Source organism: Sander vitreus, chromosome 22 (assembly GCF_031162955.1).
Source record: "Sander vitreus isolate 19-12246 chromosome 22, sanVit1, whole genome shotgun sequence".
Lineage (NCBI taxonomy): Eukaryota > Metazoa > Chordata > Actinopteri > Perciformes > Percidae > Sander > Sander vitreus.
In genome coordinates this window covers 12,376,536-12,391,199 of record NC_135876.1, presented here as the reverse complement: position 1 = coordinate 12,391,199, position 14,664 = coordinate 12,376,536, and the positions used below count along the sequence as shown (strand labels likewise).

At 38.6% G+C, this 14,664-nt stretch overlaps 1 protein-coding gene across 1 annotated transcript in view; it reads right to left on the bottom strand.

Annotated features, from left to right (window-relative positions):
* Positions 1–14,664, bottom strand: part of pkd1l1 (polycystin 1 like 1, transient receptor potential channel interacting) — a 42,348-nt gene that overhangs the window by 24,413 nt on the left and 3,271 nt on the right. The window contains exons 2-17 of the mRNA XM_078280479.1: positions 14,228–14,356; positions 13,932–14,101; positions 12,775–12,936; positions 12,344–12,666; positions 10,627–10,713; positions 8,830–9,976; positions 8,107–8,272; positions 7,587–7,826; positions 6,755–6,887; positions 6,444–6,647; positions 6,159–6,340; positions 5,839–6,042; positions 5,516–5,679; positions 5,189–5,431; positions 4,981–5,034; positions 4,485–4,706 (exon numbers count right to left, since the gene is read on the bottom strand). Of these exons, the coding sequence (XP_078136605.1) occupies positions 4,485–4,706; positions 4,981–5,034; positions 5,189–5,431; positions 5,516–5,679; positions 5,839–6,042; positions 6,159–6,340; positions 6,444–6,647; positions 6,755–6,887; positions 7,587–7,826; positions 8,107–8,272; positions 8,830–9,976; positions 10,627–10,713; positions 12,344–12,666; positions 12,775–12,936; positions 13,932–14,101; positions 14,228–14,356 (3,830 nt within the window). The remainder of the gene's footprint in view (positions 1–4,484; positions 4,707–4,980; positions 5,035–5,188; positions 5,432–5,515; positions 5,680–5,838; positions 6,043–6,158; positions 6,341–6,443; positions 6,648–6,754; positions 6,888–7,586; positions 7,827–8,106; positions 8,273–8,829; positions 9,977–10,626; positions 10,714–12,343; positions 12,667–12,774; positions 12,937–13,931; positions 14,102–14,227; positions 14,357–14,664) is intronic.

Here is a 14,664-nt window from a genome sequence, read left to right as displayed (position 1 = left end):
GTTGTGGAGCTGATAGTCTTAATTAGCTTTGTAGCAACTCATTTGGCAATGGCTTGAATGTAACGGACTTTCATTAATATAAAAAAGTTACTCACTAAAGCTTTTTGTGCATTGAAGAAATACTCGTAAGTAATGACATCTATTCATTGCAAATTATGTGATGAATATTGCACAATTCAATATGCAGTGCTTATGAAATATGTTATTTTTCCTAGGTGTGATGGATGCATGGAAATAATCCATACATTCTTCTTTCCAAAGTTGGGCCCTACAAACGTGCAGATATTGCATAAACAGGCCCAAATATGCAGTTAGAGAGTGAGGTATAGTCAATCGGGGTTTACATAGTGAATTTATGCAGTTATATGCAGAAAACGGATCCTATTTGATATGTCATTTCATCTCAGGTTATTAATGGCTACTTGGAGCTCCTGGTCAAAGAGCACAATGGGCGAATAAGGGAAAAGGCAATTGCTGTGGACACATTTGCCATGACTGATATTTGGAATAATAAAAGCAAACTGCGTAACATATGTGGAGATTTTACAGTACATATAGACTCACTCAAGTATTTATTTATGCAAGCATCTTTGAGTTAGTCCTTCCAAGTGATGTATAAATATACCTTTTCTACCCATGCTTTCTAATTTTAGCTTGATCCACTGATGTTTAAATTAATCATTGGCATTGTCAATAAGAACAACCACTGGATGTTGATGGTGAGTTAAAAAGTGTCATGGTTAGAATTGTGCTTTTGACTCTGCATTTCAATATTCCCTCTGTTGAGCCTTTTCATGTTAGCATGTATACAAACTTTGCAAACATCTGGATGAAAAGGGTGACAATCTATTAATGAATATGAAAATAGCAAGATGTACTTTTCCCCTCTGTACAATTGGTTATGCTTCCATCAGAGAATAAGTCGTTCCTTGATCCTCTTGGGGAAAAGGCAAAGGATATAAAACATTGTCAAGGTGTGACAAGGTAACTTGTATAACACACACACAAACACACTGTAAAACCATGCTGTAGTTCATCCTTTACATATATTGATGTACTTTATTTCTGTTTGATTAAGAGCATTCATGAGACAAAGGGGCCTCAATATCTCGAAATGGTCATGCACCTCTTTCCCTCACCCTCTGCAAAAAGATGTTACATCTTATGGAGTATTCACATTAAAGGTTGGTATAGAGATTTAAAATTAAAATGGTTGCATACCAGCAAATTACAAAGTTCATCTAAACAAGTGTAAGAATTGTTGTGCACTTTAATGTCATTGTTTCATTTCTCTTGAGATTTCAAAAAACACTGTTTATGTAAACTTGTGATTTTACTAAACCTTTTTAATAGATGCTTTATACTAACACAAATACACCATTTATTTAGTTTGCATTTTAAAAGGGCAGAGCATCTCTTTTGGAACATCTAAAAAACACAGTGAGGGACTAAGAAAGGTCATTGCAACCACTCTACTGGAAAACAGCGGTATGTTGGTGACATGCTGGAGTATTGCATGGATAGCTTATTTTAGTTCAATCGATTATATAAGTCCTATAACAATAACATAAAACTGAGCTGTTATGGTTCTTTGATTTTGTCAGATGGCCTCAGTGAACTCTGCCACATCTGTGGTAACGTGGAGGATGACCAGGATTTCCTGGGTAGCCCAAATTCTTTGTTGTCAGTATAGGATTTCAAAAGATTTTAAGAGAGAAAGCCTATGGACACTATGTTAATTTATGTTTAATTCTCTTTTGTAAAATGTTCAGATGTCCTGTGACTCATGTCATCGGTGGTACCACCAGCGATGTGCAAAATGTATCACTACTGACAGTGACTACATGTGTGAGGCTTGCAAGTAGTGATTTGGCTCAAGCGTGGCCAGTGTGCTCCATAGCGCCCACAAACACAAGCCATGGTTTGAATAAAGTTCCATTGAAGTTCATGAATTGTGGTTGGAACATTGTTCCCATCTTTAGGAATTTTGTTTTGGCATGGGTTCATGGGAGCCTGCGAAAAGTTTGTCTTTGTCAGCCTTTGCAATCCTGAGTTAGGGGGTATAGTCCTTTTTTGGCATGGGTTCATGGAGCCTGCCGAAATGTGACTGCCCCCTCCCCCCCAACTCAGGACAGCAACGTCTGACAATCACCTAATTTGCTATACTTGCATGGTATGAGGTCTACTAAAAGTCTGGAAAAGTTTGTCTTTGTCAGCCTTTGCAATCCTGAGTTAGGCGGGCGCAGTCCTTTTTTGGCATGGGTTCATGGAGCCTGCCGAAATGTGACTGCCCCCCTCCTAACTCAGGACAGCAAAGTCTGACAATCACCCAATTTGTTATACTTGCATGGTATGAGGTCTAGTAAAAGTCCTGAAAAGTTTGTCTTTGTCAGCCTTTGCAATCATGAGTTAGGGGGGCGCAGTCCTTTTTTGGCATGGATTTGAGCCTGCTGAAATGTGACTGCCCCCCCCAACTCAGCACAGCAAAGTCTGACAATCACCCAATTTGCTATACTTGCACTGTATGAGGTCTAGTAAAAGTCCTGAAAAGTTTGTTTTTGTCAGCCTTTGCAATCCTGAGTTAGGGGGGCGCAGTCCTTTTTTGGCATGGGTTCATGGAGCCTGCTGAAATGTGCTTCTGTATTTCTTTTCGCCTATCTATTCTCCTGTAGATCAATTAATGTCGTTTATTGTTATCTCTGCTGAGTCAACACACATTTTTCATGTGAAAAAATATTGTCAAATATCTGAATATTGCTGATCTGTAGTCCAGTATTATTGCTACTAGTATTCCAGTAGCAGTCAGACTCTTTAATACAACATCATAATGTAGCACTGCTAGCTGTTTCTGCAATATGAACTATCACTGGACAATATTCTGCACTATACATATTTATCTATTTATTACTCTCTGTTACCTTCAACTGTGCAATATGTCATTTCTACTCATCTGCACCTTACTCATCTGTACATATGCATTTATATACTGTCAATATGTAATAATATATTACTGTGTAAATGTTTGTTTTATTACTATTATTATTATAACTAATTCTATTTTTTCTATTTCTTATACTTTATGTATATTTTTTCTCCTATGTCTACTTAATGTGTAGCCTATTTGTGTTATTCTGATGTGTGTAAATGTTTCTCTTTTGAGCTGCTGTAGCACAGGAATTTTCCTAGTGTGGGATTAATAAAGTCTAATTTATCTTGGGTCTCTGGTCTCTGAATGAGACAAATTAACTGAAGCTGCTACTGTACAGCCGGGCTGCTCATCTTTTATTTTTACAGAACGGACACAAAGCGACGCACGGGTCTGCTCCAGAGCTCCGTGTGTTTGAGCCTGAACCATATAGAGTGTTAACGTCACGTCACGGGGACACGGGAACTTAAACTTTGTGTTGCCTACAACAACTAGGCTAATGACATTCGGGGCTAAAATAAAAACATTCGGGGCTGAAGCCCTTCAAAAATGACCTGGTTAATATTGGTGCACATAACTTTTTAGACTGACCAACATTGCCCTCTAGCGGCGTGCAGTAGTATTTCGGCAGGCAGTCTGTTTTCGGCACAACACCGGAAGCCGTGCAGCTGAAGGAGTTGCTAACGAAATTGTGACGCTTCAGTAGAAAGGACGTCTAATCTCTCAAAACAACCGTTGCCTCTCTCCCCATATTACACCATACATATTACACCATATTACTTTTATTGGTACGTAGTTTTTATTGGTATGCTACTACACGTAGTTTGCAGTGGTTAAAAAAAATATTTTAGGCTATTTATGTAAAGTAGCAATACCACCTTGTAGAAATACTCTGCTACAAGTAAAAGTCCTGCATTCAAAGTTCACTCAAGTAAAAGTACAAAAGTTAACGCAACAAAATATACTTAAGGGACAAAGAATAGGCTACATTTTTAAAGCTCCCATATTATGCTCATTTTCAGGTTCATAATTGTATTTTAAGGTTGTACCAGAATAGGTTTACATGGTTTAATTTTCAAAAAACACCATATTTTTATTGTACTGCACAGCTCTCTCTCACTGCTGCAGCTCCTCTTTTCACCTTGTGTTCAGGTCTCCGTTTTAGCTACAGAGTGAGACATCTTTTCTTCTGTACTATCTTTGTTTGCACTCGCACATGCGCAGTAGCTCAGATCATAGATCATGTCAGCTAGCTCCATGATAGACAGTTTGTATGCATGTGGAAGCACCAGAGACACAAAATAACACTCCAAATCCCAGAAAAGGGGATTTTTTCATAATATGGGCACTTTAAATAATATATCATATTATTGGATGATACCCTATTTATTGATGTATTCATGTGTACATCACTTTAATGTTGGTAAATGTGGGGCTAACTTTAGTTAGGCCTACTTTATATGCTAATGAGTTGCTTGTGAATGAATGAAATATTTTTTTTGTTACTGCCAGACCAGAGAAGCTTCACAGTCAAAGTTTCATGTCATTTTTGTCTTACCTAGTCGACCTCCCAAGTCATCACTCTCCACAGGAAAAGAAGACTCCCAGTCAGCAGAGGAGTCTGAATCTATTGGGAATTCACTGATAATGTCTCTCTGGTCAAAGTGGTCTGAATATAGGATGCCACTGTTGTCAAAGGCAAGTGGTGGGTATTCAGTGGAGGAGTACAAAGGCTTTGGAGGGTGAAACTCTCCCAGACGGTGATAAAAGGGCTCCTCTCCTGGACATAAAGAGGAAAAGCTGTTAAATAATTCATCCTTTTTACTGTAACTATGACCTTTGTACAGTATTGCTTCTTGTTGATTTTCCCTATTGATATCCATGTCTTTAAATGCTTTTAAGTTTTCTTTGAACATTGCGTTATGTTAAATGTAACATAATCACACTTTTCTTCACAACATTTGATTCCAATTTACCTGCAGTATAAGATCATTTCCATTTTAAACAGTAAATGCTAGAAGCACTAGGCAGTATACACAGCTGCCCGGGCTTACCTGATCCTGCTGTTTCTATGTTGGCTAGAGAAGAGATAGGTGAGGGCTTGAGTTCTGTGTGAGGATGAAAAGAGGGAAGTCAAGTTTAGTGAAGTGGTGTTATCTTCTAATTCAGTATGCAGAGTTATGCCGTTCGTCTCCTCAAGATCTGTTTTTACAAAGGCAAGCATGTGGGAAGCACACAAGCCAGTCACATTTAATTACACACCAGCCATAGTCGACTTCTTTCTGTTGTTTGATAATTTTCTTCCGCTGTCTGTCACGTCAACTCCACTTTCAGAGACAATCTCAATAGGATAGACAGAAGTAGATATATCGGCAGCATGAGTGTACTGTGAAGCATCTGTAGCAGGTGGATGCAGGGTGGAAGTCGCAGGAGTCTGAGGGGAAGAGGCAGGACTCTCCATGATGGTGGACGGAGCACTGAGATCCACTTTGTAACAAAACGGGACTATAATAGAAAAGAAGGGAATAGAAAATAATGGCAGCTTACTGTCCAAGTGCATTCATCCTTTTTTTAAATGTATCTTTTTACCTTCTATGACAGGCTTGGACGATGCATTGACCGAGTACAGACTCCAGGTGTACTGGATGTACTTTGGAGAAATATCACAGCCTTCACACAAGGCGCTGACAGAGAAAGACTGATCCCAGTTCAGCTGGTCTCCCTGGCACTGAGGGCAGTGAACTGACACCTTCCTGGATTGGAAACATTCCGATACATGGTAACAACAAGGTGTTTCAAGGTACAGTACAATCTTTAATGGTGGCAAATATATATTTTTTAAAAATTCTATTCATCCAAATTGTATCTGTCCTTTGATGTCCTGGGACATAGAGATTTTGTATGACTCTCACCCCATCACGTTTGATGTTAACGTAATGAAGGTCTCTGTTGAAGCTGAACGCTCACCGCTGTGGATGGTGAGCGTGAACTGGAACTGGTCAAAGGTGTGTTTTAGGAAACTAGCAGGAAATACGAGCACAGAGGATGAAGTAGGAACGTCATGGTGGAAACAGGAGCTGGTGATGGAGCTGACTGGTTTGCATGTCCAGCTGAAGCTGTGAAGAAATAAAAATCAGAAACAATGTTAGGATTGAATGAATATTTGAGTCAAATCTTTCCAAAATATAAAAACCTTATATGGGTTCATGCATGCATTACACTGTTTCTGTACCTGACTGGGTTCATGGGGAAGTCTCGGTCATAAGATCTCTTCCCGTCCAGGGTTACCACAGTGGTGTTCCTGTTGGTAATGAAGATGTTGGTGCTGCCCTGGATGAAGGCCACAGGAGGGCTAGGTATCACCTGCACCCTCACACTGTAGTTACTGTACACCACACTGCCAATGACCTGAGCCTGCAGATATTAAGAGTCAAAACACTCAATTCTGTATATTCAGGAGTGGGACATCAATAGCCCTAGGTCCCAGTGGGCCATATGTGACAGTTGTCGTACTTACCCTAGCTATGGCAGTGTAGGTGTCATAGTGCAGGAGATGGCTGGGCAGTATGAGGCTCTGTCTATGTGTGTCTATAAAAGGCAAAGGGAAGACCCGTCCTGCAGAGTCAAACAAGGTCCAGGTGTAGTGAAGGCCTCCTGAAATGTCACAGTCAACTTCCGACTCATAGGTTACCCCCAGACGGACAACCTCATATCTTCGCACCTTGAAGAGAGAAGAGGACAAGAGAGAGGATGAATAAGATGAAGGGGGAAATGTAGTTTTAGCTATACTTTAGTACACGCATGTTAATGTTGAGGTAGCACATGTACCTGAAGTTTGAGAGGCCCCATGTTTTTCACTGGTGGAGGCTGACAAGGCCAGTCCACAACAAAGATGTGACCACTTAGAGAGGCAGAACTGACCAGGTTAGACACAGTTACTTCCACTCTGAACTCTCCTGTCCTGCAGAGAGTAAAAACACATCCACTCAATGTACACACGCAAAATACACACACACACACACACACACACACACACACACACACACACACACATACATACATACAGTGCAATGTCCAATGCAGATTGGTCATTTTAAGATTTACAGGTAAGTGAAGAATAAAGAATAGACAGATGTCAACAAAAGATTTTTTTATTTGGAAATAACACTCCCTTATTAATGTTAAGATGAAGATTAAGGAGAAGAAATTCAAGTTAGAATTGGTCCATAAGAAATAATTAGAAACTATAGCTCAACCAATGTCAATATTGATATTTGAGAGTTTTAAAAATAAAATGATATATCGACCAATAATCTTTACCCTTAAACGTTTTTTTACATATCACATAACAGAAACATACACTTTCAATAAGCATCCTTCAAATTAGTATTATTGTGACCAAACTATGTACTGGGAGAAACATTTTTCAGTTTACGAATAAACTTCTCAGTCTATGTAATGAAAACACTGTTTCTGAATTACGTAACATTTTTTTAGTGTTTCTGTAGCAGACTTTTTTGTAATACAGTATATCTACCAACATATTCATCAAAACTGATATATTTCTGCAATATTTCTAGCTCTATTAGAATCATCTACCTCTGAATTAACTTGAGCTACCAAGCTAATTCAAATAAACAATAATGATAGTGAAACTCACGTGTGGAAGACGTGCTGCTCTGTGCTCTGTCCCAGCTTGGATGATCCGTCTCCAAAGCTCCACAGGAAGGAGACGTCAGTCCCCACGTTGACCCGGCAGCTCACCGTCACTGTTTGGTTCTGCAGGACAGAAGCCTGGTGGAGCAGCCTGTTGAGCTTCACTGCTCTCTGGACTACCAGCGGGAACACATCTGAGGTAAGGGAGGTCTGGCCACTTAACACGACTACAACTACATCATACCTACACGGAAGAGAGGGGGTGTAAGTGGTGCAGAGTTTGGTTTGGTTTTGGTTTTATTGGTTTGCACACATTCATAGAAAACGATACAACATAAATCACAACATATGTCTATCACATGGAAAGAGAATGACCCGTGGGGGGCTTATAGTGAAACCCCACCAGGTTACTAAAACATAGATTTACAATACAAAAAAGGACATACACATACATACAGCTCAAACTCAATATGGCGAGAATAGAATAACAAGCAGGAGTTTGTCTTCTTTTTTTTGTCTCATACCTGCCAGGTTGGTTGTATCTTTTGGTGATAGTCTTTGAGGTGGTTCTGTCTGATCTCGAGTCTCCAAAGTGCCAGAGGAACTCCACAGGGTCTGGTACTTCAGCCACAGCCAGGAAAGTCACGTCGGTATTTGTGGGATAAGCTTGCTTTGCTGCATGAATCCGCACTGTTAGTGGACAAAACAGCTTTGCTTCATGAACTTCTTAATGTGCATATAAAAAAAAGCATAATTGGATGATTCAATGTGCAAAAAATATATATTGTGGATTTATTTATCAAAGATGAAAATCCCAGGCAAAAAAATAGTATACTTTAGTGTATTAGAAATATATTAGTATAAATAAACAATAGTTATAAGTATACTTTTTCTTTTTGTGCTTCATTTTAAGTATATTTAAACATGTACCCCTAAAGGTCAACTTCAATGTTCTAAAATTAACTAATTCTGCAATTGTTATTACAGTGTACTATAAAGTGTACTTTATTGTAAGTGTATTGTTAATTGTATGCAAGTGCACTTTTAAAACATAGACTAAATCACAAATACGTATAGCAGTAATTTAGTGTAAGGAAGATATACTTATTTTTGACACTGATTAAATCTAAAAAATCTCATGTACTGAACATTTACAAGAAAAGAAAGTCACACTTGTTTTCTAAAATGCTTAGTTGTTCAAATATTTTGTACTGCTCAGTATGCGTTATTAAATACCACTTCCTCACCATTGTCTGCCAGGTTGCAAACGGGACTTTGACTGGTGGGTGGTTGCCACGTTTGATGAATTCTAACGTGTGGTGGCTCCTTCCTGTTCCTCTCAACACAAACTCTCACGCTTTTGTTCTGAGAAGACACTTGATTCTCAGCTCGAAGCTCAACCACAACGGTCCCGGTGTGGTTGAAAAGCCAAATCGCCATTGCCTCCTCTCCTGTAGTGTAGCTGCTGTTTCTGTAAACCAGTGTTGCATTCACCAGCAGAGAGACAGTCACATTTGACCCTACTGTGACGCTAAATAAAACAGAGTGTTTTTGATGTGTTGTGATCACACTTGGAACATTCAAAACCAACTCTCCAACTGGCTCTTGAACGAGGATGTGCGTGCAGAATGAGGCCCAGCTGATCGGGTTAAAGGCCCTAACTGTCACTGTATAACGGCCTGCTATTGAAAGAGACACATCTACGTTCCACTCTTCAGTTGTCCTGTTCATCACTGTAACATTATTCAAACTGAAAGTCCAAATAACTCTCGACCCCATGCGGCTGGCAGGGCTGACAACCTCCAGGCTGAATTCTGCGTGTGTTAAAACTGCTGACTTCCAACTCCCATAAGGCCTCAGGGCCCATATATGCTCGTACACCATCAAGGTTTGAGGCAGGACAGCGGCGAGCAGCACTGATGAAGGGTCAGAGGTGGGGAGAAGAGACGCCATGAGCCAATACTGTCCTGCAGCGGTAGGGAGGCGGCAGTGAAGCTGGAGGTGCAAATGACAGCTGGAGCTGTTGGAGGCGCGGGGGAGATGAAAAGGGACGAAGTGGTGCGTATCTGAGCTGTGATTGCCACCATGACAATAGATGTTATTGTGGTTTTGAATGAGACTCTGATCATAGCTGCTGTTGCCATGGTTGCTGTTATTACAGTCGTGATTATTGCTGTTTTCTTGGTGAGTCATTTCAATGCTGTCACTGATGTTTTTATTGTCATTGTCCTTCATGTCAGTGCTGCCAGACTCAGCGTTCAGTGTGAGGTTGAGTACAAGTAGGTGCTTCATGGTGGTGAACAGCAGCACATCCACAGAAACCTCCTCTCCAGAAGTCAGCTGATTCCCCGATACACTCAGTCTGAGGTCAGAGACGGCGAGAGGCACGACCACCTGCAAGTACGTGTACACACACACACACGTGCCATTAAAGGATAAGTCTTGTCATATTTTAGATTTCTCTTAATGTCAACAAATCCCATTAAAAGACCAAAACCATCAAGTAAATGATTCCACTAACAAGTATTGAATGCCAAAATTTGATATATCTTATTCCTCTGTGCCGTATTTCTCCACTATTGTCCAAAACCATTCCCCTATAGGGCAATAAAGGTTTCATTGTTTTTCAGTTTATTTTGAGTCAATCCTACATATGTACCTCATCCTGCTGTACTTTCATTCTCAGCAAACGTGTATTAATACGCAGCTGAAAATAGTCCCGAAAGAAATGCTCCATTTAAGCCTGTTTGAGTAACATTTGCTAAAAACTACAGTGCCCAGCTGTTTGAGGACATTACTGAGTCTTTTTTTAAAACTGAGAGTTTATTTGTGAGTCATTTAAAAAAAAGATTAACATCCTCAAGTGAAAACCAATGGGCTTGGTGCTGAGAGCCAAAGACAGGGTGTGTAAGCCAGAAAGTGTTAAGAGACAGATTGTTAGTTTTGGTCTTTACAATAAGACACATTTGAAATACCACCCTTATCCTTTAATCATTAATAAACATGAGGATGACATTTTCAGCGAATGAAAGCAGAGTACTCACAACATGTATAGTCTCCTGTGTCCATCCATAGGCACTGGAGGCGTTCACTGACACCATGTAAACTCCCTCTGTTTCAAAGGTCCAGTTCTGGAGGGTATTTAGAATTCTTTTTTTTTAATTCATCAGATTAAAAACATGACGATGAAGATTTGAGATTAAACATTTTTCACTTCAATTCCTTTTCTGACATATTTTTATATAACAAAAAGACCTTTTTATTTGTCATCTTGAATCACTAAATTATCAAATCACCAACAACAGCATTCCCCATGAATTCTCACTATTTGCTTAAATGCGTTTTTGGAGTATTCCTTTACCTAAATAACGATTAATCAAAAGTAAATTCTTTTATACAGCACTAAATGGATCTGGATCCACCTCACCAATATTACAGCATTTCTCTTTTTTAATCTTATCAGTCCCTGCAGAATGCTGGAGTTCCACACACTGTTTAAATAAGGTTTGCAAATGAACTGATCGGTGTAGGCTATCTCTCTATAAGTCAACACATCAGAAGCTCTGGTTCTTACAAGACAAATGAGCTATCACACTTGCTTCTAACCCACCCATGTGTGTTGTTATGGTGATCTAAACGTGTGTGCACCCTTTCTCCTTCATGGAGGAAGAGGCTAAAAAAGAGTCAATAAATGATTCACTAAAAAGTTGCTTAATATGTTACTGATGGGTTATGATGCTTTTTAAGGACTTTTCACATGCTAGGTGTTAACCCTTGACCCCTTTTAAACAAGAAATAATAATATAATTTAATGTGAGTACATGTTTATTGTTGCATTTTATCATTTTTTTTGTGTTGTAAAACCACAGTTGGTGTCAGTTTCACCAAAAATCCACCAGATTTCACAGATTACTTGGATTGTTGTTCTCTAATGAGCTACCAGATGAGACGCCTTCATCATTCTAATAAAATGCATATTGTAACATAATTTTTCTCACCAAACCTAAATCCTACATGTATATAATCCATCATTAACCTTGAATGTCTAGAATTATCTAAACTCAAAACGTATCTGTTTAGAAAGGCTTTTAATACATAGTAGTGGTGTGACAATTTCCCTCTCCTATTTATATGTAACCTTTTCTGATTTTATTGTTTCTATGTGTCATTCTTTTTATTGTATGATATGTTATATGATGTGTGTTTTAGTCTTGGTTTCTGATGTGAAGCACTTTGGATACCTTTTGGTTACTGTAAAGTGCTATATAAATAAATGTTGATTGATTGATTGATTGAATGCAAATACTACCATCATTCAACAGTCCTGGTTATTTAAAAGGAAAATGTTCAATCCCTCCCTATATGAAGCTGCTAAGAGACTTTGAGAGGCAGATAATGAAAGTAGGACAAAAATGCCATTTTTAGCTTGGTATTGAAAGGGTTATAATCTTTTTGATATTCTTTGTTATGAAGCAGTCACCAGGCTGTAAACATGAGCATGCTGACCTTAACATCATTGATTGATTGTAATGTAAAAACTGGTTTTAATCGGCTAACTCTTGTTGTTATTGAAGACCACCAATGGGCCAAAGTTGCTCCATTTAGCTTAAACTACGAGATGGTGTTGATCCATGTTGGTAAATATTAAAAATGCATGGTGATCAATTAAAAAGAGGGTACTTCAGCCCTAAATGCTGTAAACATTTAATTTTGAGACACGTCTGCATCACATAGCCGTGCTACTTTCTCCGCTCTACTTACCACAGTGCTGTTCAGACAGTCTGTGTTGGGAAGGCAAGTTGTCTTTACACCCTCCATGTTTTTGTCTTTTTCCTTGGCAGTAAACCACCAAAAGAACTCTACTGCCAGACCATCACGTATGTATGCCTGCAGTGTGACAGGGTGGTCCAGGTAAACTGCCTCCACAGTCACACTGTTGGAGTGCGTCTGTGGGGAAGGGATGCAGGAGGGGACAGTCAGGGGGCCATGAAGCACAGAGAGCAGCAAGCTGTGTGCAGAGGGCTGCAAGACGGAGAGGTGGAGGATGGAGGAGAGTGTGGAGAGGGGATTGGAAACGCTGACATCTAAACAGAAAATAAGGAGAGAGAGATAGAGGGTGACATTATAATACATATTTTTCATGAATTAATCATTCACCATTTAACTACATTTGTTAGCTCTTGTTAACTTACTGAGTTCATATTTTCCTGGAGTTTCCAAAATCCAATCAGATGACATAAGAAAGGAGCCATCATCCAACACGTTGACATGATGTGAACTTTGACCTTTAGGGCTCGTTTCCTGAAACTCAACATCGACGTAAGAGAGGTCTTGCCCTCCCAGACCCGGAATCCCTAAAATTCACAACAACAAAAAAATCATAATTTGAAACAGGAAAATGGAAACACTAATATGTGCTACAAATATATTTTTTTAAGATTTTGTTAACATTAATCAAATATCCTGATATTTTTTCTCTGAGCGTAAATATATTCTATCACATATAAACTCATGTCCACATATAAAACAAGCCCATTCTGAAAGAAATATTGGTCAGCACAACATAAATAGAATATGTTTTCATTATTCTAGAATCAGATCTAGAGCTTATTCTTACTTTGTATAGCATCGTTGTTCATATGTACAATTATAAAACAAATTTAAATATATAATATAAATTCATTATGATCACTTTTAACCTCATTACACAATACATCGCAAACAAACAATAATGTGTGACACAACTTCATGTAGCCTAGTTTGTTTTAGTTTGTATCTTTGTATGTATGTATATACAGTATGTATGTATGTATGTATGTAAACGTATTTTTGTTAGGTGGCTCTTACTTTTTTTTTGCAAGTATGTCATTTATTTGTAAAATAAAATTGAAGTTAAAATAAATACATAAACACTGATAACTCAAATGCTGTCTTTCTAAAATATAGTCTACAGTTGGAGTAACGCTGAGCATGGATAGCTCTTATTCTATAATAATTTTAATAAAAGTGATAATAATAATTTACAATAATAAATAATAGGATAAAATTAATATAATTATAAATACATTGCACTTATAAATAATATAAATCATGATATTATTCAAGCAAAAACTCAAAGTTATTTGTGTAAAACCATGAAGAACATACAAAAAAATGAATGTACACAATTACAAACAATGTAAACTATTAGAAAAAAGAATTTCTTACTTATACATTAAGGAGAAAACATCTTTAATCAAAACGAACCTCTTTGCCAGGGGACACTATTTTTAACACAGGAGTCAAGCTATATGTGCAACTGGAAGTGTCATATTTCCAAGAACCTGTGTGAATTACAGTAGCAGCTGACCTGTGGGCTGGTTGGGACGTCCAGCCAGGTTTCCAGAAACTTCCACAACAAAAGTCTTCCCAGCCTGCACTCTGTCTGGAGACGTAGACAGACGGACGCTGTGCAGAAATGGCCCTTCAGTTTTGTAGAGTGCCACACTTCCTTGTCCACCTCCAATAGGCAAGAGGACACTAGAAAAAAAAAGAAAAGAAAAGAAATGAAAAGAAAAGATTCACAGTAAAAGCATCCAGCACAGGTCAAACACAAAAAGCCACTTATGGATCAGGAAACAGCCAGGCAGCAGCAGTCTGTCTCACCTTTGTCTTTCTCCTCTGACATCCTTTGTCCCTCCATTGGAAGATGTGTTGAAACACTCACTGGCCACCAAACCATGTTGCCGGTTGCCACAGTAACAAGCCTCTGAGGTCAACGCTGCAACCTGGTACCTTCAACAACAAATACTGAAAGTTAATGAAATACTGTCTGATTGTTACACATGCATCCAGCTCATCTAAACACACTTATACAAAACTCAATACTCATGTTAAGATGTGTGTGACACTTGTGTTTTACAAAGAGGTTTGCGCTGCTAAAAATCCAAGTTGTGTTACATTCAAATTTGGTACAAGTCTTTGCAGCATGACATGTTATTGCAAACAACAACAACAATATGTCCAGCATAATGTCTGAGTTATGCAAAGTTCAGCCAATATCTCTGACTGAGCCCAGAGACTAAAGCACACATTTTATTCTA